This window comes from Eretmochelys imbricata, chromosome 27 (genome assembly GCF_965152235.1).
Source record: "Eretmochelys imbricata isolate rEreImb1 chromosome 27, rEreImb1.hap1, whole genome shotgun sequence".
Taxonomy (NCBI): Eukaryota; Metazoa; Chordata; order Testudines; family Cheloniidae; genus Eretmochelys; species Eretmochelys imbricata.
Window position 1 is genome coordinate 7,880,460 of NC_135598.1, and position 24,251 is coordinate 7,904,710.

At 43.5% G+C, this 24,251-nt stretch overlaps 1 protein-coding gene across 4 annotated transcripts in view; it reads left to right on the forward strand.

Annotated features, from left to right (window-relative positions):
* The window catches only part of DDX42 (DEAD-box helicase 42), a 33,640-nt gene extending 15,971 nt beyond the window's left edge, over positions 1 to 17,669 (forward strand). For all 4 annotated transcript variants that reach the window (XM_077806093.1, XM_077806091.1, XM_077806092.1 and 1 more), the window contains 10 exons: positions 133 to 309; positions 1,220 to 1,348; positions 3,200 to 3,299; positions 5,347 to 5,394; positions 6,004 to 6,101; positions 8,351 to 8,627; positions 10,230 to 10,456; positions 12,158 to 12,268; positions 14,436 to 14,537; positions 15,640 to 17,669. In XM_077806093.1, the coding sequence (XP_077662219.1) occupies positions 133 to 309; positions 1,220 to 1,348; positions 3,200 to 3,299; positions 5,347 to 5,394; positions 6,004 to 6,101; positions 8,351 to 8,627; positions 10,230 to 10,456; positions 12,158 to 12,268; positions 14,436 to 14,537; positions 15,640 to 16,362 (1,992 nt within the window). In that variant the 3' untranslated portion in view covers positions 16,363 to 17,669. The remainder of the gene's footprint in view (positions 1 to 132; positions 310 to 1,219; positions 1,349 to 3,199; positions 3,300 to 5,346; positions 5,395 to 6,003; positions 6,102 to 8,350; positions 8,628 to 10,229; positions 10,457 to 12,157; positions 12,269 to 14,435; positions 14,538 to 15,639) is intronic.
* Positions 17,670 to 24,251: the final 6,582 nt, after the last annotated feature.

Below are 24,251 nucleotides of genomic sequence, written 5' to 3' on the forward strand. Positions count from 1 at the left end.
GTGTGTATAGCCTGTTACCAATCCCTTGTGCCATCTTGTCCCCCTGATTGTATGGGCTTTCAATCTTTCTGCTTTATCAGGCTATATATGTGTTAGCTGACACATGGGCTTAGAATGTGTTTTTATTTTCAGGGTGTTCCAGTTGCATTAAGTGGCAGAGACATGATTGGCATAGCTAAGACTGGCAGTGGGAAAACCGCAGCCTTCATCTGGCCAATGTTGATCCACATCATGGATCAAAAGGAGCTGGAGCCAGGGGATGGTCCCATTGCAGTGATCGTGTGCCCAACCAGAGAGCTTTGCCAACAGGTAGGTACATAGTATGTTTGTTAGCACTGTTTCCTCATAGAACATGGCAGATCTCTGTGCAAGAGAAATTAGCAGATAAACTGCAATAGTCTGTTGAAAAAGATGGAACTGTGTGTTATAACTAGTTTATAATTTAAGATAATGCTCTACACTTGTAACTCCTTTCATCCTGGGATCTCAACCAACTTTATAGATATTAACTAATTATCTAATATACCTATGAAGTGGGTTGATATTACCTCTCTTTTACAGAAGAGGAAACAAGTATAAAGAGGTAAAATTACTTGCTTGAGGTCACCCAAGTCAGTGAAAGCTAGGACTAGAACGTGGGAATCTGAGCTCTGAACTCTCATATCTAGACAGCACTCTTCTTGTCATGGAAATATTTGTTTGCAGTATTTTGGAGTGAGTAGCCCCAGGAAGCAGGCGTCAAATCTATAAAAAAACGTGTATGTTAATTACGGATTGGTACAATGCTGACCTATGCTGTATCATATTGATATTGGCATGCCCTAATACTACTAATGTCATAATAACTAATAATAATGTTAGCTATGTTTTTCCTGAATGCTAAATATACAATATAGCAATATATGCCTCAAATGGACATTGCTGAGGTTAGTTAATGTTTGTAAAATTATCTGAAGTCGAAAAGTTCTGTTTAAATGCTATGGTCCAAATTCTGCAGCTGGATGCATGGATAGGTTTCCAAGTAAAGTTAATGGAAGCTTCACATATGTATTTGAGCTCAGAATTCAAGCTTGAGGATTTGTAATATGTTCCCTTGAGTTACATTAAGCCCAAATTTGAGATGGTGGGATTTAAGAATTAGATGATATTTCCAAGAGTGAGAGGCCTTTCGTTTGAGTGTCTAATCTGAGCTGTGCTTTGCTTTCTTTGCAACTTTCAGATCCATGCTGAATGTAAACGCTTTGGTAAAGCGTATAACCTGCGCTCGGTAGCTGTGTATGGAGGAGGAAGTATGTGGGAACAAGCCAAAGCTCTGCAGGAAGGGGCAGAGATAGTCGTCTGTACACCAGTAAGTATATCTTAACGATGATGGAACCTTTCTCTTTTGCCTGCACTGCGGCTTAGGGTCCTGGCTTTCATTTAAGTTGAAATTGAGAGACATATTTTTGAAACCTGGTGATGGGGAACTCTTTCTTTAACTATTCAAGCCCTGCAGCTTTCCTTAGTACCAACAGCTTAGGAGGTGCTTTAACAAACATGCCGAAAACATTGTTGAATCTGGAAACTTTGAGGGGGTAATCTCTAAATAGGACAGATGAGAAAGAACATGGTCAGATTGAGTCAGTAAGAGGCATGCTTGGTACCAGCACTTGATTTCTTATCCTTGAGATTGTGATGAAAACCTTTTGAAAGTGACCAGCTCCAGTGTTGTGTTCCTGAATCAGCAGACAACGTGCAACAATAATACTGAAAGGCGTGAACAGTCCATTACCTTGCTTGTGTGTTAACTCTGAAATCTAATGATAGTAATTTGAAGTTACATTGTTAACTTTGATTCACTGCTGACCAGTTAGAAACAGCCAGCTATTTTGTAACTGTGGGCAGAACTTGAGCAGCGTACCCACCACATAGTTTACACTGATTCCTGGGAGAAAGAAATAAGTGGGTAACCATTATATGTCAAAAATATTCACAAGTCCAGTGATTTACATTTTGATAATTAAGATCAGTATTCTGTGGGTAAATGAGAAAGGACAAACTGAAAGAAACACTAGTGATTATCTGTTATGGACAACCAGAGTGAAAACAAAACATGAAAAATTTCTGGACCAATTATTGAGGAAAAGCACAGGGTATTTGACCTCTATCTAATCTATCTAATAAAGCTACATGTCTACAATTTGAAAAGTAAGAAGAGTAGAAATGTACTCTACAGTGATCCAAGGTGGTATAACTAAGTCTAAAGAGAGGCAGCTAAGCGAAGGAAACTGTAGGTGGAATATCAGGGAACATTTCCTAACTGGGAGATCTGTTAGATTGTGGAAGTGGTAGAAATCATTTAATATGAGTCATTTAAAACTAGAGTGTACAAAGTACTGAAATATACTGGATGGGAGCACTTTTGCATTGCCCACCAAAGAGACCTATTTTGTACAGGGCCCCAGCAAAATTTAGTGTTCCAGGTAGCTATGCCTTTAAGATCTAAGAAAATTATACTGGTATGTGTCTAGTGACAAGGTAGTGACCAGTTTAAACACTGGGTTGTCTGTTGGATGTGGGGTCTCTAGTGCATGTTTCACTTCAAACATGAATGAAACTAAGAGTAGAGGATCATTTTGTATTGTTGCCCCTAAATGCTGGGATGGGAATTTCAAAGAATTGGGTCCCTAATTCCAAAGGCTCTTTTGAAAATCCCGGCCTTAAAACTTAGTCTACCAGGCACACTAACTGGATGTATTTGGAATCTTACTTCCGCTGACTTGAAAATATAATTGATACAGAACTGCTGTATGAATAGCAATGGTCTGTTATAGACTGAAGCATTGAGACATTTTCTATTACAAGTCTCTTTTTTAGTATCATGATGATTTATACTGAGTGAGGATTAAATACCAGAGCAGTAGCCACTTTCCTCAAAGATGCCGCTTGTTACACCAGTGGTTCTCAAACTTTTGTACCAGTGACCCCTTTCGCATAGAAGGCCTCAGAGTGCGACCCCTCCTTGTAAATTAAAAACACTTTTTATATATTTAACACCATTATAAATGCTGGAGGCAAAGCAGGGTTTGGGGTGGAGGCTTACAGCTTGCGACCCCCCCATGTAAGAACCTATGACCCCCTGAGGGGTCCCAGCCCCCAGTTTGAGAACCCCTACGTTACACTTAAAGGCTTGTGGATTTTAATTTTTGTTTTCTCATAGGGTCGCTTGATTGATCATGTGAAGAAGAAAGCTACCAATCTTCAAAGAGTCTCCTATCTTGTGTTTGATGAAGCAGACAGAATGTTTGACATGGGTTTTGGTATGTATTGAATGAAAGCCTCCATACAGCATAAAGTAGGAGTACGCAATTTTCAATCTGAATTGGCTGCATGGAACTCCTGTAGCTTACCAGAACTTTGAAATCCATTGAGAAAAGTCTGTTTGGACAGAACCCTGGCTAGGTATGCATTTAAAGGGCATGACCTTTTAGCATTGATGAAAAGGGGCCAGGCAGGTCTAGCAAAATGATCATGGGAATGGGATTCAGGAACTGCTAGGTTCTAATCCTGACTTTTACCTCCAACTTTCTGAGTGGCGTCGTGCCAGTCCCTTCACCCCGTGCCTCAGTTATGCATGGATAAGTTGGGATGCTGTAGTAACACCTGCCTACTTCACTGAGATGTTACATGCTTGATCAGTGCATTGAATTTGTGTACAGCTTTGCAGTGTCGTTAAAGAAGGTCCTTGCCTTGATGTAGCACAGCTTTGACTCTCCAGTGGCCGAAGCAAACCAAAGAGGACAGAGGCTTGCTAGTGTACTGTAAGAGGTGCAGGGATGTGCACTCAGATTAATTAGGAGCACAATTGAAGGGAGCTATGAAACAGCATTTTGGCAACAAACAAATGCAACCTGGAAGCAATAATAAAGTAAACAACTCTTCGATGTGTTTAACTTAAATATGAAATATGGGGCATAAAATTTGCTATGGAATTGCTGTCTGAGCTGTTCTGCTCATTGTTGAGCAAATAAAGTAAATTAGAGCATTTTGATAGCCTCACATTTTTACTAATAACTGTTTTTTTTGCTGGGTGAATACAATGTCATTAATTTTTTTCTGTGATAATCATCATGGAAACGAGTAGGCAAGGTTTTGTGCTTGTAAATTTCCATGATAATTTGGTAAGTATGAATTACCTTTTTTTTTTAAATGTGCCCTAGATAGTTCTTGTTTGTTTTTCTTTTTATATTGCAACTTCAAGCATGGGATTGCTGTTGCTTTGTGCCCCCCATCAAAGATTATTGAACTGGAATGCTTACCTTCCCAAGCCAGTGCCTGTTGTATTAGGGCCATTCAGAGTTAGGAGTGGAAGGAATTGGAGCACTACACACACTGTTCCCTCATTTTTGGGAAGCAGCCTTGCTTAGTCTGTATCTCAGGTTAGCTCTACAGTCATGGCACTAACACTTAGCCTGGAAGTCAATCAGCCCTCTCAGAAGCTGTAATGAATGCTGTTTCACAACCAAAGTTGCTTTGCAAAGTGCATCAATTTTCTGTATCTTTCTGCCAAAAACCATTTACTGTGCTATCTTCATCTGTTTCATCAGCTGGCCTGAAACACTTGCCTACTGAAGTCTCAGGTGGAGTAAGCTGGCTTCTAATAAACCATAAAAAGAAAAGGAGTACTTGTGGCACCTTAAAGACTAACAAATTTATTAGAGCATAAGCTTTCGTGAGCTACAGCTCACTTCATCGGATGCATACAGTGGAAAATATAGTGGGGAGATTTTATATACACAGAGAACATGAAACAGTGGGTGTTACCATACAGACTGTAACAAGAGTGACCAGGAAAGGTGAGCTATTACCAGCAGGAGAGCGGGGGTGGGAGGGGAGGGGAAAATAGCTCACCTTTCCTGGTCACTCTTGTTACAGTTTGTATGGTAACACCCATTGTTTCATGTTCTCTGTGTATATAAAATCTCCCCACTATATTTTTCCACTGAATGCATCCGATGAAGTGAGCTGTAGCTCACGAAAGCTTATGCTCTAATAAATTTGTTAGTCTCTAAGGTGCCACAAGTACTCCTTTTCTTTTTACGGATACAGACTAACACGGCTGCTACTCTGAAACCTCTAATAAACCAATGATTAGTGAGTGTGAACAGCAAGAAACCTCTTCAGATTTTTGTTTGCTAGGGCAAAATAGATAAATATGTTTGTATGTATAAAAAGTACTATGGATCCTTTATTTTATTTTTTTTAAATCCGTTGAACGCACAAAAAGCTTGACTAGATTTTCTTCCACTCACTAGTGAAATAGTACTAGGTTTTGATTATATGCTGTTTTTTTCTTTCCTTTTTCAGAATACCAAGTGAGATCAGTTGCCAGCCATGTGCGCCCTGACAGACAAAGTAAGTACAAGCATGTTTCAAAACAAACTACCACAGGGTAAAAGCTAGGAAGAGGCGTTGATATTTAGTAGTTAGAGCAAGAGTCTTGGAGCCAGGATTCCTGGATTCTATTTCCAGCTTTGCCACTGACTCATTCTCTGACCTTCGATAAGTCACTTGGGGCAAGACTTTCAAGAGTTCAGCTCCAGTTGTTTTCAGTGTTGTTTAATACCTAGCTCAGAGAGGAGTTGATAGACAGACGTAATATTTGATTTGCTGTGAGATCCTCTGATGGAAGCCGCCATGGGAATACAATGCGGCATTACCGTCTTTCCACATCTTGTTTTTGGATAACTGAATAAATGCTCTTATTCTAGCCATTTTCCTGTGTATGTATTTAAAGTGTTCTGGAAAATTAATACAAGCCTGCGCTGTTTGTGCTAAGGGATTTGATGGAAATTTGCCTTAAACTTGGTAAAAGATTGACTATGACTCAGAATCCCTAATACCTAGCACAGTTTTTTTATTTCTTTTGTACAGAGCTTGTTAATTAGATCTATACAGAAGTGTTTTCATAGTACAGAAAGGGAGTGTACTCTTCAGAGAGTTCAAATAGACTTTTCCTTCCAGCTCTCTTGTTCAGTGCCACTTTTCGTAAAAAGATTGAGAAGTTGGCCAGAGATATCCTGATCGACCCGATTCGAGTGGTGCAGGGAGACATTGGAGAGGTAATCCTGCAACATTGTTTCTGAAAGAGAATTCAAAGATGGTAGAGAAAACCATCTTATTCTGTCGTCTTATGTTATTTACATTAAAGCTTAGACTACAGCTGTGGTCACTGATTGCCAGGAGGAAATATTTTGCATTCTTGAACACGAGGTCTGGAAAAAATAAGTAATGTAATTAAAAAAAACTTATATTCTAATTTTACGATAACTCAGAAACTTTAAGGCCAGAGGGACCATCATGATCATCTAGTCTGACCTCCTGCATGTCGCAGGCCACAGAATCTCACCCACCCACTCTTGTAGTAGACCCGTAACCTCTGGCTCATTTACTGAAGTCCTCAAATCTTGATCTAAAGAGTTCAGGTTACAGCCATTTACTCCAGTTCAAACCAGTAAGTGACTCATGCTCCAGAGGAAGGCAAAAAAACCCCAGGATCTCTACCAGTCTGACCTGGGGGAAAATTCCTTCCTGACTTCAAATATGGTGGCGTTAGATTCTGAGCATGTGGGCAAGACCCACCAGCCAGACTACTGGGAAAGAATTATCTGTAGTAATTCTCTGTAGAACTAAGCATCCTTACTGTGATAGGAGCTTTTATTAATGCCTGGAGCAACACTGATACTAAGAAAATTACTCTAGAGAAAAAATAACTCATAAATTGCTAAGTTAAAGTCTTTCCCAGTTTGGCCATTGATTGTATTCACCATCATAGATCTAGGTGCCTAAGGTTTAGATACAGGCGTTTAATGAAAACATAATACAAGTAATAAATAAATGATAGTATTTGGTCTTTGTGGGTGTATCCCAATACTGTCTTAAGGTTCAGTACTGCTTCCATCAAAGTTGATAATTCTGCCATTACCTTCAGTGGCTCAGGCCCTTAGTTCCTGGTGTAGCCTCTGATTGCCTGGAGATTAACAGGTTACTAGCCTTGTTACTCAGCTAGAAAAGATCTAGACCCCTTTTTTTTAACTTAGAACTTCATTACATTTTGTTCTAATAAGTCTTTTTTTTTTTCTTTCTCTTAAGTTAGTATATGTCTAATCCTGGCAACACAACACAAGTACATTTTCAGCACAGTGCATGGCAGTTTAGCATTTCAGTTTGTTACTCTGAGACTCATATGGATGAATTCCTGTGTTTTGCCCTGAAAATGTAAAGAATCAATTAAACCTATGCACTGGTTTTACAATTGTAAGGCTCCTCATGAAACTAGTAATATAAAAGCTTCCAGCTGGTTTATGTGGGGATTTTGGCTACTTACTCGCTTGGCAACAGCATAACAGCTACGTGTCAGCTAATTGTGCAAACAGGTGACAGGCATACATCTGCTTTGAAGAAATTTTGCAAGTAATATATGCAAATTGCTGAGATCTAACTGTACAGCAGGACATTTATAAGAGAATCCTTCCCTACGGAAATCTGTACACATGCCTTCTAAGGCAACACATCCTGCCTTATGTTTTATTAATAAAGAAAATTAATGGCTGATTAAAGCCCTTTGGTTTTCAGCTTCCTGGTCAAGCGTTCTGCCTTTGAGAAAAGGAACCTCTTTGCTAGCTCAGCCAGACAGTGCCCCTTCTGTTGCTGCAGGGCAATGCAGATATTCTGGTTTCTTTGGGCAAAATTATGACTGTTTTGAAAACATTCTCCTCCTTGGGACAATTTGTATCAGAGCACACACACACACCCCAAAAGGTGCCATGTCCCCCACTCCTATTGGTTCAATGTAGAGTTTGTACAGTGAACCCCACCAACACCACGATTTACCCTGGTTCAGGTGAAATGTCATAACTCCTAGAGGAACCTTCTTCCTCAGATCCTGCACCAGTGATTTTTCTGATGAGTGCCCCTCTCTTCATGTCCTTAGGCCTGATTATTCCCTTGCTCTCTGATCCTTGTCTTGCTTAATCTGTCTGTTTCAAATGGTAAATGTGGTGCTGTAGAACATTAGAAGCATCCTCGCAAGGTCTGCGCTTTGCCTCTCCCACACTGATGGTTCAGCCAGTCCCAGCCTTCTGTGCCCCATTGGGTCAGTGTATTCAGAGACAAGGCAAGGGAATAAATACAAACTGAAATTGAAACTTCTTCAAAAGGGGAACTTCACCCCATTTCATCCTACTCCTCCCCCTCGCCTCTACACTTCTGATTTGAATCCCTGTGCTGCATTCAGTGTCTGCCTTGTACTTGTTGTGCCATCCTTTACCACTCTAGGTTATAACTGTTGTCTTCTCTTTCCTTCCAATAGGCAAATGAAGATGTTACACAAATTGTGGAGATTCTCCCCTCTGGTCCTAGCAAGTGGAACTGGCTGACCAGGCACCTGGTGGAGTTCACTTCTTCTGGGAGTGTTCTTCTCTTTGTCACCAAGAAAGCAAATGCAGAGGAGCTGGCCAATAACCTTAAGCAGGAGGATCATAACCTAGGGCTGCTTCATGGTGACATGGACCAGAGCGAAAGGAATAAAGTCATTTCAGACTTTAAGAAAAAGGGGATCCCAATTCTGGTTGCTACTGATGTGGCAGGTAGGGAACACATTTCTCATTAGAGTTAATATATACAAGCTGGCAGCCTCAACAGAGAGGCTAATGAATCAGCATAGAAACTAAATGCTGCCATGTGCACAGTTGACCCTGGTGAGAGCAACATGAGGGAAACTTGCATGGCAGCTGACTGACTATACTGCAGCTAAACAAAAGACTTTTTTTCCAGCCTATCACCTAGTGTCTTACACAAGATGGACATTTTAATATGATCACATGAAAAACAAGTTAACCAGAGTACTAGCATTCTGTTTTTGCAGCAGCTTTTGTTTTTTGTTCCCCATTTAATGAAAACAAAACCTTTGGAGTGTTTTCTTAAAAATGAATTGTGTTGCGGGGGGCGGGAAAGGGTGTCAAGTTATAGGCCCGAGGTTAGGCCACTGGCTTGGGATGAGAGAAACAGATTCAAGTCCCTGGTCTGCCTAATTCAGAGCAGAGATTTTCATCCCAGATCACTTCAAATCAGGCTGAGCTGGGACTTGAACCTGGGTCTCTCACATCTCCTGCATCCCAGACCAGTACCCTAATCCCTCAAACATTTTGGCTTCATCGAAATTTCATTTAGGCAAAAATACTCCAACCACCTCTACATACAAATCCATGTGTGCTACCTGTTAGGCTTTCCCTATTGCTCTGTTTCAGGATGTAGCTAAAGAGGGAGTTTGGACTAAGCTGAGGTCAGCAAGCTTTGGGTTCTGATCTACTGGCTTATGTGACCTTGAGCAAGTCACTTTGCCTTTCTGTGCCTCAGTTTCTGCATCTATAAAATGGCTACTGCCCACGTCACGGGATTGTGAGCTCTCTGAGAAAGTCCGATGAAGGGGGATAGAAAACTGCAAAGTATTAATACTAACTCTCTCTCTCTCACACACACGCGCACACACACACAGAGTCTTCACTGAGGGAAGCACAGCACCTTGCAGTTATGTGCATTGCTGATGATGTTACTTTTCCGTGCATAGAAATGGAAGTAAACAAAAGGTAGCAGGGTTGGCTTCTGTAGCCTTAGGAACAATAGTCAGATGTTTTTTCAAAAGAACGCTGTACTAGGAGAGGCATTTTATTTTCAGTTCTAGCAATACTAGACTACGGATCTGCTTGCCAGCTGCTCTTAGAAAAGGTTAACTGCTCCCTTATGAAGTATTGACTGTCTGGTAGCTTAAAATCAGTTGGGACATTAAATAGTCTTCTAGGAGTGGGGAAACCGACATCAGAAACTTTCAGGAAAACAGTTTTTAGATCCTGGACTTTTGACTAAAACAACGTGTTGTTTTATCTGCTGTATTCTCTAGTAAGGCACTCTTCCCCACCCTTATAGGGGACATACTTGACTGAACGGGTCTCTTCCATCTCTAATGTCCATGATCCTGTTAACCTGATGTGCAGTGTTGTCCGACTGGCTGTCATTTAACTTCAGCTAACCAGTGGTTTCAGCTACAACAGGGTTGGCTTAAATGGGTTGTTGTCTAGTGCAAAACGCTCTCTTGTTTGAGCTGTGTAAAGTGGCCCAGGTCCATCTGGATGGGATTTCTTCGTGTTAATTCAAGATAATCAAGCTGATCGTCATGTTGCTCTATGTTACAGCTCGTGGTCTGGATATTCCTTCCATTAAGACCGTGGTCAATTACGATGTGGCCCGTGACATAGACACTCACACGCACAGAATTGGACGTACGGGCAGGGCTGGTGAGAAGGGAATAGCTTACACTTTACTGACTCCCAAGGATAGTAATTTTGCTGGTGATCTTGTCAGAAATATGGAAGGAGCCAATCAGCATGTTTCAAAAGAACTCTTGGACCTTGCAATGCAGGTACAAACAAAAACATCTCTCGGCTAGGGGGAGCATCGTCATTCAGTGGGTAGAGCTGGGCAAGGGGGAGATGAGTTCAGGAATATAGTCCTAGCTGCATCACAAACTTGCTCTATTATCTTTTGTCTCACTATGTTTCAATTTCCGTACTGTAAAATGTAAACCTCATACTTGTCCACCTTTCTGGGGTTTGTGAGGCCTAAAAAGACGGACAGTGCCAAGGAAGCTAGGACCTGCTGATTCCAGCTGAGCACTGCATGGGTTTAAAGAGGCTTATTACGATCAAATCCTCACGCACTTTCTGTCTTTATGGCAGGGACCTAGAAAATGTGGCTTAATTGAGAGTTGTGCAAGGCAGCCATTGCTGAGACATCTGCTCTGTGAAATAGTTCTTACCTGTTCCTGGTATCTGCTCAGCAACACTGTCTGTCCAAGCTATTCTGGCATTTCCACAGGAAGCATGCTTGATAGTTAGGGTTGTACCATCGCATTCTAGGATTCCTTAAGTACTTTTCCCATACTGCCCAGCACATCAGCTGGGGAGCAGGAGATTTGGGGATGGAGTTAGTATTCTCATGACTTCATCTCTACATAGGTTACACATTGTATGGGTAAATATTTTGGAAATGTCTGAAAGGCCCAATTTCCAGTGTGACTTAGAGTAGGGCAGTGGTCACCAATCTTTTTCTCTTGGCGCCCCTGCCCCACCACTCCCCAGTTCCAGAGCGGAGTTGTGGCCAGGCTGAAGGCAGTGTCCGGGAGTGGCAAAGAGTGGGGGCCAGGAGCCAAGTCGCAGCTGGGAGTAGGGGCCAAGAGCAGAACCATGGCTGCAGCTGCAGCCAGGGGCTGGGAGCAGGGCTGGGGGCAGAGCAGGGCCGGGTGATGCTCCCTTCCCACTCCCTCATGGGGGTTGGCCTGTGTCCTGCCATGCCCCCCTGGATGTTCCTCTATGCTCCCCCTGCCCTTCTCCTCCCCCCCCCCCCCCCAACAGTTTGTGGACCACTGGAGTAGGGGGAGTAAGTCCACTGACTTTCAATGAGGCTCAGGTTCCTGGGATCACTTTTGAAAATGGGACTTAGGCTCTTAAATCGCTTAGGCACTTTTGAAAATTTTACCTCACTGATTCCACCAGATCTGAGCAAACCAAGCCAGGCATTTGGCAGGTGCAACCAATGCTCATAAAACCCTGGGACGGTGCTTGTGTGTAGACGTAAAACTTTGCAAACTCAGAATGTTCCAAGTAACTGTGGCAGCATCTTTTTGCCTTCGGGACCGTAGTTTCTGCTTAGCCTGTTGCTGGGGTGAATTGATGGGATCAGTGGATCCCAACAGTGACGTGTGGAAGGCCATAGACCTCCCATGATGAAGGTCATTAGAGAATGCCTTTGTTCCTGTATTTTTACAGGAGAAAAAACAAACCGTGAACATGGCATAAGCGTTTAATAAACAAAACCAGTGCTCACAAGATGCATAACATAGAGGAAGCATCCAGTCACAAATATGGCATGAGTCCATCTGCAGTTTAGTTTCAGTACCGCTGTTTCCCCTATCCCATCAGCTTGTGACAAGGTCTGTTTTGGGGCAGGAAATAAAACATCTCTGTATTTCTTTCAAAACGATCAAACTAAACCTTTCTCTTCCCACACTTGCATTACTGAGCTGTTTTTTTGCATTTCAAGGAGTTGTCTTTGTTTCGTACAGAATGCCTGGTTCCGGAAATCCCGTTTCAAGGGAGGAAAAGGCAAGAAGCTGAACATCGGCGGTGGTGGCTTAGGGTACCGTGAGCGGCCTGGCCTGGGTTCAGATGGCTCTGTAAGTAGAGAACTTTAGGGGGCTAATTTCAGAGCCCTGAAAACGTTAAACTTAGAATTAGCATCTCTTACCATGAAAATCCAGGCTAACATAGGAGCGTAACGCCACAGGGCCTCTACACAGGATTCAGCTTATCTGATTTCAGACTGTTGCACAGATCAGAATCTTTGAGATTTAAACGGATCATAGAAAACTCCTTGTGCTAGCCTTGGTGACTTTGTTTAGAGCCACAGAGTAGGTCTGAGAGGGATGTGATTCTAATTCGACTTGCCTTTTCCTGAAATCGACATTCAGCACAAAACCTGTACATCCTAACTGGTCCTGGGAGTGGTGACTGCGCCACGATAACAGGATATAGTTGAGCCAAGAAGCTCTGCACAGGTTGGTTCCTGACACCAAAAAATGTATGGAATTCAGTTAGACTGGCTGGGAAGAGTCATTAGAGCTCTGTCTTTGCTAGAAAAACTACTCGTTGCTGCCCAGAGGGTCTGCAACAAGTGTAGCTGAGCCGGCACAGAGCACAGTTTAGCTTGAAAAGTATTGATGATGTACCATGTGCAGCACCAGTACAATAACCAGGGTCAAGGCCGGGTCAGCATTTAACCTTAGCTACTGCAGATTTTTGTTTTCGTCTGCTCTTCCAGCTAAATCATATTCAGCCCTGGTTCAGCTGCAGCTGTTGCTCAGGCATACATAAGCCCAACTATACATATAAAACGATGGGGTCTAAATTAGCTGTGACCACTCAAGAAAGAGATCTTGGAGTCATTGTGGACAGTTCTCTGAAAACGTCCACCCAATGGGCAGCAGCAGTCAAAAAAGCGAACAGAATGTTGGGAATCATCAAGAAAGGGATAGATAAGAAGACAGAGTGTATCATATTGCCTCTATATAAATCCATAGTATGCCCACATCTTGAATACTGTGTGCAGATGTGGTCGCCCCATCTCAGAAAAGATCTATTGGAATTGGAAAAGGTTCAGAAAAGGGCAACAAAAGTGATTAGGGGTATGGAACGGCTTCCATGTGAAGAAAAATTAAAAAGACTGGGACTTTTCAGCTTGGAAAAGAGACGACTAAAGGGGGATATGATGGAGGTCTATAAAATCATGACTGGTGTGGAGAAAGTAAATAAGGAAGTGTTATTTACTCTTCATAACACAAGAAGTAGGGGTCACCAAATGAAATTATAGGCAGCAGGCTTAAAACAAACAAAAGGAAGTATTTCTTCACACAACGCACAGTCAACCTGTGGAACTCCTTGCCAGAGGATGTTGTGAAGGCCAAGACTATAACAGGGTTCAAAAAAGAACTAGATAAATTCATGGAGGATAGGTCCATCGATGGCTATTAGCCAGGATGGGCAGGGATGGTGTCCCTAGCCTCTGTTTTCCAGAAGCTGGGAATGGGTGACAGGGGATGGATCACTTGATGATGACCTGTTCTGTTCATTCCGTCTTTGGCACCTGGCATTGGCCATTGTCAGAAGACAGGATACTGGGCTAGATGGACCTTTGGTGTGAACCAGTATGGCCATTCTTAGGTTCTTATGTAGGCTTGTAGACAGGGTCCATGTGACAGGCAGGGACCGGTTTTAAGGGGACTCTTCTGTTCTGGATTCATGCTCACCTCTCCAGATGTGGAAATGAGACTATCCCACAAATGCCTGTTTACCTGAGTTAAGGGTGCACCTTCAGATATAAATTTTCTTTTCTTTCCCTCCCCGCTATTAACTCTTCTTTCTTTATGGACTGCTGCATCTGGGGTAATGTTGCCTAGAGGTTAGAGCAGGGGACCAGACTTCTGAGTTCTAATCTTGGCTATTTCCCCATCAGTAAAGTGGGAATGACCCTGCCTCTCACGGCTGTTAGGGAGACATCGTGGGTGAGGTAATATCTTTTATAGGAGCATCTTCTGTTGGTGAGAGAGCAGAAGTTGGTCCAATAAAAGGTATTACCCCACCCCACCCCTGTCTTTCTAATATACTGACACCACTACAACTATACTGCATACAGTCTCAGGGCTGTTGTGAGGCTTTGCGATCTTCAGGGAAAAGGCACTCTAGTACAGCAGAGTAGCATCCAGTCCCTGAGTTTGGAGGTAGGACGAGGTGAAAAGTGTGTAGTTTAGAGAGATCAGTTCAGTTTCCCCTTTGCTTTCTCCTCAGGACCGTGGGAGCAGCAGCAATGTGATGAGTAACTATGAGGCGTACAAACCATCCACTGGGGCAATGGGAGACAGATTGTCTGCAATGAAAGCAGCGTTTCAGGTTTGTTTGATCACTTGTGTTCCCTAGATCAAAAGAAGAGCTCATCAAGTAAACACTGGACTTTTTACTACTGATCAGAGACAAAGCTATGGGCTTAGTTTTCTGGAGGGGCAGAGACCTTGTTGGCTTCAGTATGAGTTGGGTACTTTAACACCTGAAAATCATACCTTTCTCTGTTTTTAATTCTGAGTGGCTACGCTGGCCGTCATACAAACAGAATACATGTCCTGTGCTATTCACACGACCTCTTCTTGGCTCTAGTTTCCCTGTGCAGTAAAATTGTGAAGCTATCATGGATTGAGAGACTTCACCAGCAACCTGTTCTGGAAACTTTAAAATATGCTTTTACAATTCAGTTCCTCTTGCAGCTTATTAATATTGCTTGTGTAGTGAAAACTTCCATTCCCTGCATTTTGTTCTGTGGTGTGGGTGCTCTTCGCATCCCTTCAGGAACTATTCCTCAGTAGCACAATCCCGCGGTTTGATTGCTGTCAGGGAATTGGAGTCTTTGGCGTATCGTCCACATATAACTAAATTCTTGGGAACACTCTGGCGTCCTGTTGCAGTCCTGAGTAGAAGAGTTAATTCAGGATTCTGAATGGCAAGTTATACAAAGCAACTTTGCCATGCATCTCCTGTTTGCTAGTAGTCATCTGACCAGTGCAGCTGCATTACAGGATGGCCCTTGCTTTCCATTCTCCATCTGGGCTCTGTTCCCCAGTATCAGACATGTCCTGCATCATTAAAGGAGTCCCCTTTCTTTCCTGTCTTCTGTGTAGATTGCTTGGCACCAGTGTTGTACTGGGAGTTTTAAGAGTTAATGAGATAGACAGTCCCTTCGCGACAGGGTATACAAACAAACTCCATAATAGAGTCCCCTTCTTTAGCTCAACGTATATTTGTATGTACTGCCAACAGGTGTGTACTTAATTCACTCTTGTTCAGAAGCACAGAACTAATATTCTCTCTCAAAGACCGGCTTCTTAGAGGAGCCCTTTTCACATGGGACCTCCCCAGAGTTCAGGCCAGAGCTATGTGCGCGTTGGTTTGCGAGTTCCCCTGGTGCTGTGTATTGGCTAACACTCTTTTCTATTTCCTGCAGTCACAATACAAGAGCCACTTTGTTGCTGCCAGCTTAAACAACCAGAAGACTGGTAGCTCTGCTGCTGGGGCCAGTGGATGGACCAGCGCTGGGAGCTTGAATTCAGTACCAACAAATTCAGCACAGCAGAATGCTGCAAGTCCTGACAGTCCGATTGCTGCTGCTGCAGTAAAGGGAATCCCAGGCTTTACCAGTGCTGGGAACCTGAGCAGTGTGCCTGCCTATCCAGGGATGGGAATTCAGGGATACAACAGCACAAGTGCCAGCATCAACAGCAGAGAAGGTGGCAACGGCGGCGGTGGTGGTGGTGGAGGCGGCGGTGGTGGCGGCAGAGAACGATACAGTGACAACAGAAGCAACCGCCACAATGACAGTCCTGCGCGCCATGGAGATGGTAGTGGTCGCCACGGTGACAGTCAGCGCCATGGAGATGGTGGTGGTCGCCACAGCGATGGCTACCGCCAGGGAGATAACCGCCATGGGGACAGCCACCGCCACGGTGAAAGCCGCCATTCTAGTGGTGGAAGCAACAGTAGCCGACATGGTGACGGCCGCAATAATGGTGACGGCCGCAATAATGGTGACGGTAGGAACAACGAGGGTAGAAACAACGAGAGCAGGATCAATGAGAACAAGAAAGATGGCAGCAACCGGGACAGCAAGACTGATGGTTTTGCTGTCCCCGAGCCCCCAAAGCGCAAGAAGAGCCGATGGGACAGTTAAAAGCTGATGCATCGTAACCTGGGATCCACACAGGCAGTGATGTCTTTTTAAGGAAGATCTTGGGTTTTGATAACTGGTTATTGAGGAGTGGGGAGACGGGAAGGAAACATGCAAACTTCCCATATGAGTCGGAGTTGGTACATCTGCAGACAGCTTCACTCTAATGACGTGTAAACACAATGCTTCTGTCAGGGAGAAATCATTTTGATAAAGCTCCTGGGTTCTGCATTTAAATATTCGTCCACTCAAGTGACTTTCTGCTGGATTTAAAAACAGATCTCGTTAGGAGGAAAGAGGCCATTTGTTCCACACACTGAGAACATTAAGAAACTGTCGTCCAGAAAAGTTTAAGGTAGTCTGTTTTCTTTAATCAATGTAGATGTTAAAAGCCAGTCCATCTAGAGATGCTCAGGATCCACCTGTTTAAGCATAATCTTTCAATGAGTTGCGTGATACCAAGGTCTCCGATCTATTCCTCCCCCATATTCTCTTCGAGCCCCCACAGAATTTGGTCTCAAAATCACACACACACACACCCCAATTAAGAATGTATCCATGTGTCGCTAATGGCCAGATATAAAAGGTTTATTTCATCAAGCAGTTCAAGGGATTTTTGTCTGGTCCAATTTACCATAATTCTACGTGTAATGTAGGACAGAATCCCTAGCCAGTTTGTAGCAAATACTCTGTTGCCTTTGCACCAGCTGGCTTTTATTTTTTTAAAGAACCCCTCTTATGTAACAACCTTCATCTTGGTGGAAGCCTGCATAGCGAGCGTATATCTCTGCTGTGGCTGTTTGCTCACTGTGAGAGGGCTAAATGCTTTCTCAGAGAAAAGGGAAGCCCTTTGAGATATGCCACTTTAATCATGGTCCAGTGTCCCCTTATGAGACAAGACTAACCACAGGGGAGGGGAACTCATTCTTAAATCCAGGGACCTGCTGCTGATAAGCCTTTAGGAAGAACATAGTAAGTAGTAAAGTGGGATGGGTCAAAAATCGCCCAATATCGGAGACGTGTAGTAAAAATGTAAAATCTCGCTTGACTGATTTTAACTCTTAACTGCTGTTGTGTGTATTCCCTGGGTTTTTTCCTTCCTTTTTCTTTTTTTTTTCTTTTCTTTTTTTTTTTTTTGCCATAATGGTAGAAAAAATCCCTTTTTGCTGAAACAGTTCTGTTCTCATCTCAATCTTGTTTCTACAAAGAGAAGTATCGGAAACTGTCAGGTTTTTGTGACATTGTGACATTTTCTTTATCAGCTGTTCATTTACTTTCTGCTTGCTCTAGTAAACGTTTTATTACTGGGATACATACCTAGCATGTGCCTCTTTTTTTCTCTCCGACCCATCTGTTCCTCTTCAGCTGTTTTGGGATTTGGATAGAGACCTAGCAGAACTGCAGACTATACACCCTTCTCATCTAAATCCTAAAATGGATGAACTAGAGTGCCTGGCATTAAATGAGGATATTGATATGTAATAGGCATCGCAGAAACTTGGTGGCATGAGGATAATCAATGGGACAGGGTAATATCAGGATACAAAATATATAGAAATGACAGAGTAGGTCACGCTGGTGAAGGAGTGGCATTGTAGAAAGCATAAGGTCAAAGTCAAAATCCAAAATGAATCAAATTCTTTCTCAGGTGTCTGGCTGGTGGGTCTCACTCACATACCTAGGGTCTAGCTGATTGCCGTATTTGGGTTTGGGAAGGAATTTTCCCCCAGGTCCGATTGGCAGAAACTGGGGCAGGGGGTTGCCTTCCTCTGCAGCAGGGGCCATGGGTCAGGTTTTAAATGGTGGATTCGCTGTAACTAGAAGTCTTTAAATCATGATTTAAGGACTTCGGTAACTCAGCCAGCGGTTAGGGGTCTCTTACAAGAGTGGGTGGGTGAGGTTCTGTGGCCTGCAATGTGCAGGAGATCCGACTAGATAATCATGGCGGTCCTTTCTGACCTTAAAGTCTGAGTCTAAAAATTGTACCACAGTGTCTCTATGGATAGAAATTTCATGCTTAAACAATAAGAGTATAGCAGTAGGAATATACTACCAATCACCTGACCAGGATGGTGATAGTGATTGTGAAATGCTCAGGGAGATTAGAGAGGCTACAAAGGCAGAAAACATAATAATAATAGGGGATTTCAACTAACCTCATATTGACTGCACATCTGGAAGGGATGCAGAGATAAAATTTCTTGACACCATTGATGACTGCTTCTTGGAGCAGCTTTTCTTGGAACCCATAAAGGGAGACAATGCTTGATTTAGTCCTAAGTGGAACACAGGATCTGGTCCAGGAAGTGAATAAAGCTGAGCCACTCAGTAATAGAAACCATAATGTAATTAAATTTAACATCCTTGGGGAGGGAAAAATGCCACAAAACCATCACAGTAGCATTTAACTTCAAAAGGGGGAATGACACACAAAATGAGGAAGCTAGTTAAATGGAAATTAAAAGGAACCAGTCATAAGGATGAAATGCCTGCAGACTGCATGGAGACTATTTAAAAACACCATCATAGAGGCTCAAACTAAATGTATACCCCAAATAAAAACTAAAGGACCAAAAGAATGCTACCATGGCTAAACAGCAGAGTAAACATTGATTAGAGACAGAGGCATCCTTTTAAAATTGGAAGTCAAAGCATATTGAGGAAAATATAAAGGAGCATAAACTCTGGCAAGTCAGGTGTAAAAGTATAATAAGGCAGGCCAAGAAAGTTTTCATGTCCTTCAGTAGTTGATTTTCAAATTCTAACAGCAATTTTTTTTAAGAACCCCAGAAGCAGGAAGCCTGCCAAACGGTCAGTGAGCCCACTGGGCCATCAAGCTGCAAAAGGAGCACTCAAGGCAGACAAGGCTTTTGCAGAGAAGCTAAATGAATTCTTTGCATCAGTCTTCATTGCAGAGGTTGGGAGGGAGATCCCCACACCCAACCATTCTTTTTAGGTGACGCATCTGAGGAACTGTCCCAGTGACACTGAGGTGTCAGTAGAGGAGATTTTGGAACAAATTGAGAAATTAAAGAGTAATAAGTCACTAGGACCACATGGCATTCACCAGAGAGTTCTGAAGGAACTCAGATATGAAATTGCAGGACTACTAACTCTGGTATGTAACCTATTGCTTAAATCAGCCTCTGTACCAGGTGACAAGAGCATAGCTAATGTAATGGCTATTTTTAAACAAGGCTTCAGAGGTGATCCTGGCAATTACAGGCTAATAAGCCAAACTTCAGTACCAGGCAAATTGGTTGAAACTATAGTAAAGAACAAAATTATCAGACACACAGATGAACACAGTATGTTGGGAAAGTCAACATGGCTTTTGTAAAGGGAAATCACATCTCACCAATCTACTAGAATTCTTTGAGGAAATCAACAAGCATGTGAAACAGGGTGATCCAGTTCATACAGTGTTCTTGGACTTTCAGAAACCTTTGACAAGGTCCCTCACCAAAGGCTCTTAGGCAAACTAAGCAGTCAACGGATAAGAGGGAAGGTCCTTTCATAGATCAGGAACTGGTTAAAAGATAGGAAACAAAGGGTCGGAATAAATGGTCAGTTTTCACAATGGAGAGAGTTAAATAGTGGGGTCCCCAAAGCATCGGTACTTGGATCTGTGTTGTTCAATGTATTTATAAATTATCTGGAAAAGGGGTTTCAGAGTAGCAGCCGTGTTAGTCTGTATCTGCAAAAAGAAAAGGAGTACTTGTGGCACCTTAGAGCCTAAGAAATGTATTTGAGCATAAGCTTTCGTGAGCTACTCACGAAAGCTTATGCTCAAATACATTTCTTAGGCTCTAAGGTGCCACAAGTCCTCCTTTTCTTTTTGCTGGAAAAGGGGGTGAGCAGTGAGGTGGCAAAATTTGCAAACAACATAGAATTACTCAAAATTGTTCAGTCCAAAGCTGATGGCAAAGGGATCTCATAAAACTGGGTGATGGGGCAACAAAATGGTAGATGAAAGTCTGTGTGGATAAAGGCAAAGTAATGCACGTTGGGGAAAAAAGAATCCCGACGATAAATACAAAATGATGGGGTCTAAATTAGCTGTTACTGCTCAAGAAACAGATCGTGGCATTGTCATGGATAGTTCTCTGAAAACATCCACTCAATGTGCAGCAGCAGTTCAAAAAGCTAACAGTGTTAGTAGCTATTAGGAGAGGAATAGATGATAAAGCAGAAAATATCCTAATGTTGCTATATAAATCCATGGTACGCCTACACCTTGAATACTGCGTTCTGTTCTGATTCCCCCAAAAAGAGAGATTTGCATTGGAAAAGATGCAGAGAAGGGCAACAAAAATCATTAGAAAGATGGAACATAGCTGGAGAGATTAAAAGGAAATCTGTTCAGTTTCGAAAAGAGACATTTAAGGGCGGATGGGATAGAGGTCTATAAAATCAAGAATGGTCTGGAGAAAGTGACTAGGGAGGGGTTACCCCTTCAGGTATCCTGAGAACTACGTGGCACCTGATTAAATTAATAGGCAACAGGTTTTAAACAAGCATAGGGAAGTACTTCACACAATACACATGCAGCCTGTGGAACTCATTGCCATGGAATGGTGTGAGGGCCAAAAATATAAATGGCTTAAAAAAAGAATTAGGTAAGTTCACAGAGGATAGATTCATCTGTGGCTATTAGCTAAGATGGTCAGGGATGCTCCGCGGAGGTGTCCCTAAATCTTCCACAGCCAGAAGTTGGGACTGGATGATAGGAGATGGAGCACTTGAAACTGCCCTGTTCTGTTCATTCCCTTAGAAGTATCTAGCATTGGCCACTGTGGGTGACCAGATACTGAGCTAGATGGGCCCTTGGTCTGACCCAGTATGGCTATTTATATGTTCCCCCTTATTCCCCAAAAGTCCACTGGGTTTTAGTAAAGGGTGAGAGGAGTTTTTGTGTTTCTCCTGCAATATTCTGATGAAAGGTGCTAATCGCTTTACAAACATTAATTAAGATTCAAAGCCTGTGAGCTAGGATAGGCCTTGTTTCCATTTTACAGCTGGGGAAATAGAGGCACGGAGTGGCTTTGACTTGCCCAAGCCATGCATCAAGTCAGCTGGGAGCAGAACACCAGCATCCTAGCTCCCACTTCCCTGCTCTAGCTTGTAGACAGTTTAAGCTAAGACACCTGTCTTATTACCTAGGCACCTTAGTATCTTAGTCTGGCCTGGCATTCAGAGTAGTTTCTGATTGATATGTCATCTAACCACCGTTCTCTTTCATCAAGACAAGCAGAGTTCACAAAGCTTTCCTCAGAGCTGCCATCTAAAAGAGCAGATCAGACTCAACCAAAACACTGAGCTGAGCCCCTCTTTGGTGCTCTGCCTAGGAGCTGATGGCTCTGGTTGAAAGGGAGCACCAGTATGGGGGTAGTCTCCCAGACCACTTAAATGGAATCTCTGAAGTCTACACACCATGAATCTAAGCACAAAGCTTTGCATTGTCTCAAGCTGCGCTCTGCCAGGTTCCAGCTGCCTGGAGGAAATTGGCATGTCAAAGGTTCGGTATGGAGAATGAGAAGATCTGGCACTCCAGGGGTGGGTGGGCACGATGGCTGGAGTGCAGGAGCTCTTGCCATGATTTGCGTTCCCTTATGCTACTCAGCGTCTCATCCCACTCTGCATCTTTGGAGTACTGAACAAACCGTGGCAGCTCGGTGCTATGAAGTTTCCATCTGCATCCCCCCGATCTGTTACCGTCCCTTCATTTGGCTCAGCTTGTGGTTGGAGGACCAAGCCGTGGATCTGTCAGGGCCTTTTGTTTCTCTCCTGTTTCATCCTGCCCCTTCGCTTTTTTGATACCACTATTGAAATTCCTCACTGTGGTCTCTAAGCTACCAGAGGCCTCTCAGATTTTAACGAGCAAATACCGAGCAGTGCCAGGGAACTATAAAAGTCAGCTCGCAGGCTTGTGTTAGATCCACAAAGGGGCTGGTGCCTTCTCCAGAGAACAAAGTGTCAGTGTGTTTAGTGCGTTGCGTGTTGGCCAGTCAAGAAAAGAATGTGCGTGTAAGACAGGAGGCCTTGCTGGAGTCGCTCTAGGAACTTGTTTCTTCCAGGAGAGTGGGAGCATGATCCATGTTAGAAGAAAACACTTGCTTAGGAGCATGGTTCGATGTCTAAATCAGGGTGCTAGGATTCTATTTCTGCCTCTGTGACATCAGGCAAGTCACTTCCCCTCACTGTGCCTCAGTTTCCCTTTCTGTAAAATGGGGATAAACTCTTCTAGCTGCTAGATGTGATGTGAAGGCTCTGCAGCTATTCGTATAGCAATTGGATCCTCCTATGGAAGGCGATACACATGTGCGTGATTTTAAGAGGTACTGAGCAAACTTTGACCATTTAACTGCAGTTGTGGTTGCTTAGCACTCATGAAAATAGGCCCCATCATTCCACTTGTGCAGCCAGATTAAAGGACCACCTCTCATCAAAGCATCTCAAAGCACTATGTGCCGTTGCTGTCAATTGAACCTCCCCTCATCACTTAGGAGACAGGTAAGGAATTACTACTGATGTGCCACCACGGGCAGGATGGAACATTTACAACGTACACCTCAAGGAAAGAACATTCCTGTGTCCAATTGAATCAGCAAGTGTCATTTAGCAAGACGGGGCAATTAACTGCATTAGAAGAGGGCCCGGCTCAGTTTTGTAGTTATATGTTGGTGATAGGTAGAAGCCCCCAACAGTGATCAGGGCCCCATTGTGCTAGGCACAGTAGAAACACAGAGACTCCCTGCCCCAGCAATTTTGCAGTCCAAATAGACTAGACAGAGGGGAAAAGGCACAGGGGCGAGGGAGCGACTTGCTCAGGATCACCCAGCAGCAAGTCAGTGGCCGAGATGTGAACATAACCACATCTCTTGACTCCTAGTGCAGTGCCCTACCCACTAGACAACGCTGCCTCTTCCTAATAGAAAGCACTAAAGGAGTCACTATTTGTGCCTGGTTTCAATAAAAGCTTCCAGGTGAGAATGTCTGTGGGCTTCCACCCCCAGAGCAGCGCCCACAGCACTTGCCCTTACTAGCATGTCAGTTGGAGGAGCGGGGGGTGGGGGGTCACCGTTCAGCAAAACCCAGTACTCACTTGGGTTGGCTGACAGACTGATACTGAACTCCTCCCCAAGCACGCTCCAGCTTGCAGCGAAACAGTGCACAGCTCGTTGGCCTGGCACGATGGTCCAAGCCACGTCCATTCCACCGGACTGACCTGTCTGACTGCCCTTGTTTGTGGGCTTGAGCTGACAGCCTGCCGCCTCCTTTCTTTGAGTTTTGTAGTGTGAAACTTAGCTACCAACTGTTCTGGGATTACCCTCCACCCTGTCAATCATTCCTCTGAAAGCCAACATGGTGGGGAATGACCAAGCTTTACTAATTTGCTCTCAAAGGCCCTGATCCAGCAAAGCATTTAAACACATGCTTCCCTTTAAAATCACAGTAGTTCAGTGGATTTCAAGGGGCCTGCTTGTGCCTAAAGTTAAAAGTACAGTGCAGAAGAGGACTACTTCTTTAGGCCCTATGGCCCCAAACCAGCAGATTCCCATCCCCACGTTGCCTCTTAGCTAAGCTGTCCAGTTTGAGCTCTTTACATCTTTTCTCCTTTGCCAGTCCCTTGATCATTTCTCTTGCTCTTCTTTGACCATCCAATTTCCCCACTTTTTTATGTGGTAGCATGTTGCCTAGCACTGAACCTTGTACTCCAGGTTCAGTCACAACAGAGCTACAGCCAGAGGGACCATTGCAACCATTCTGCTTGGCATAATGCCTGTTCACAGACAGCCCAAAACTACAGTCACCCTTTTGGCAGCCACATGACACTACAAACTCTTTCCAGACCCGTCTGGAGGGTCTGGTTGGAGACATGCTTGCTCTCT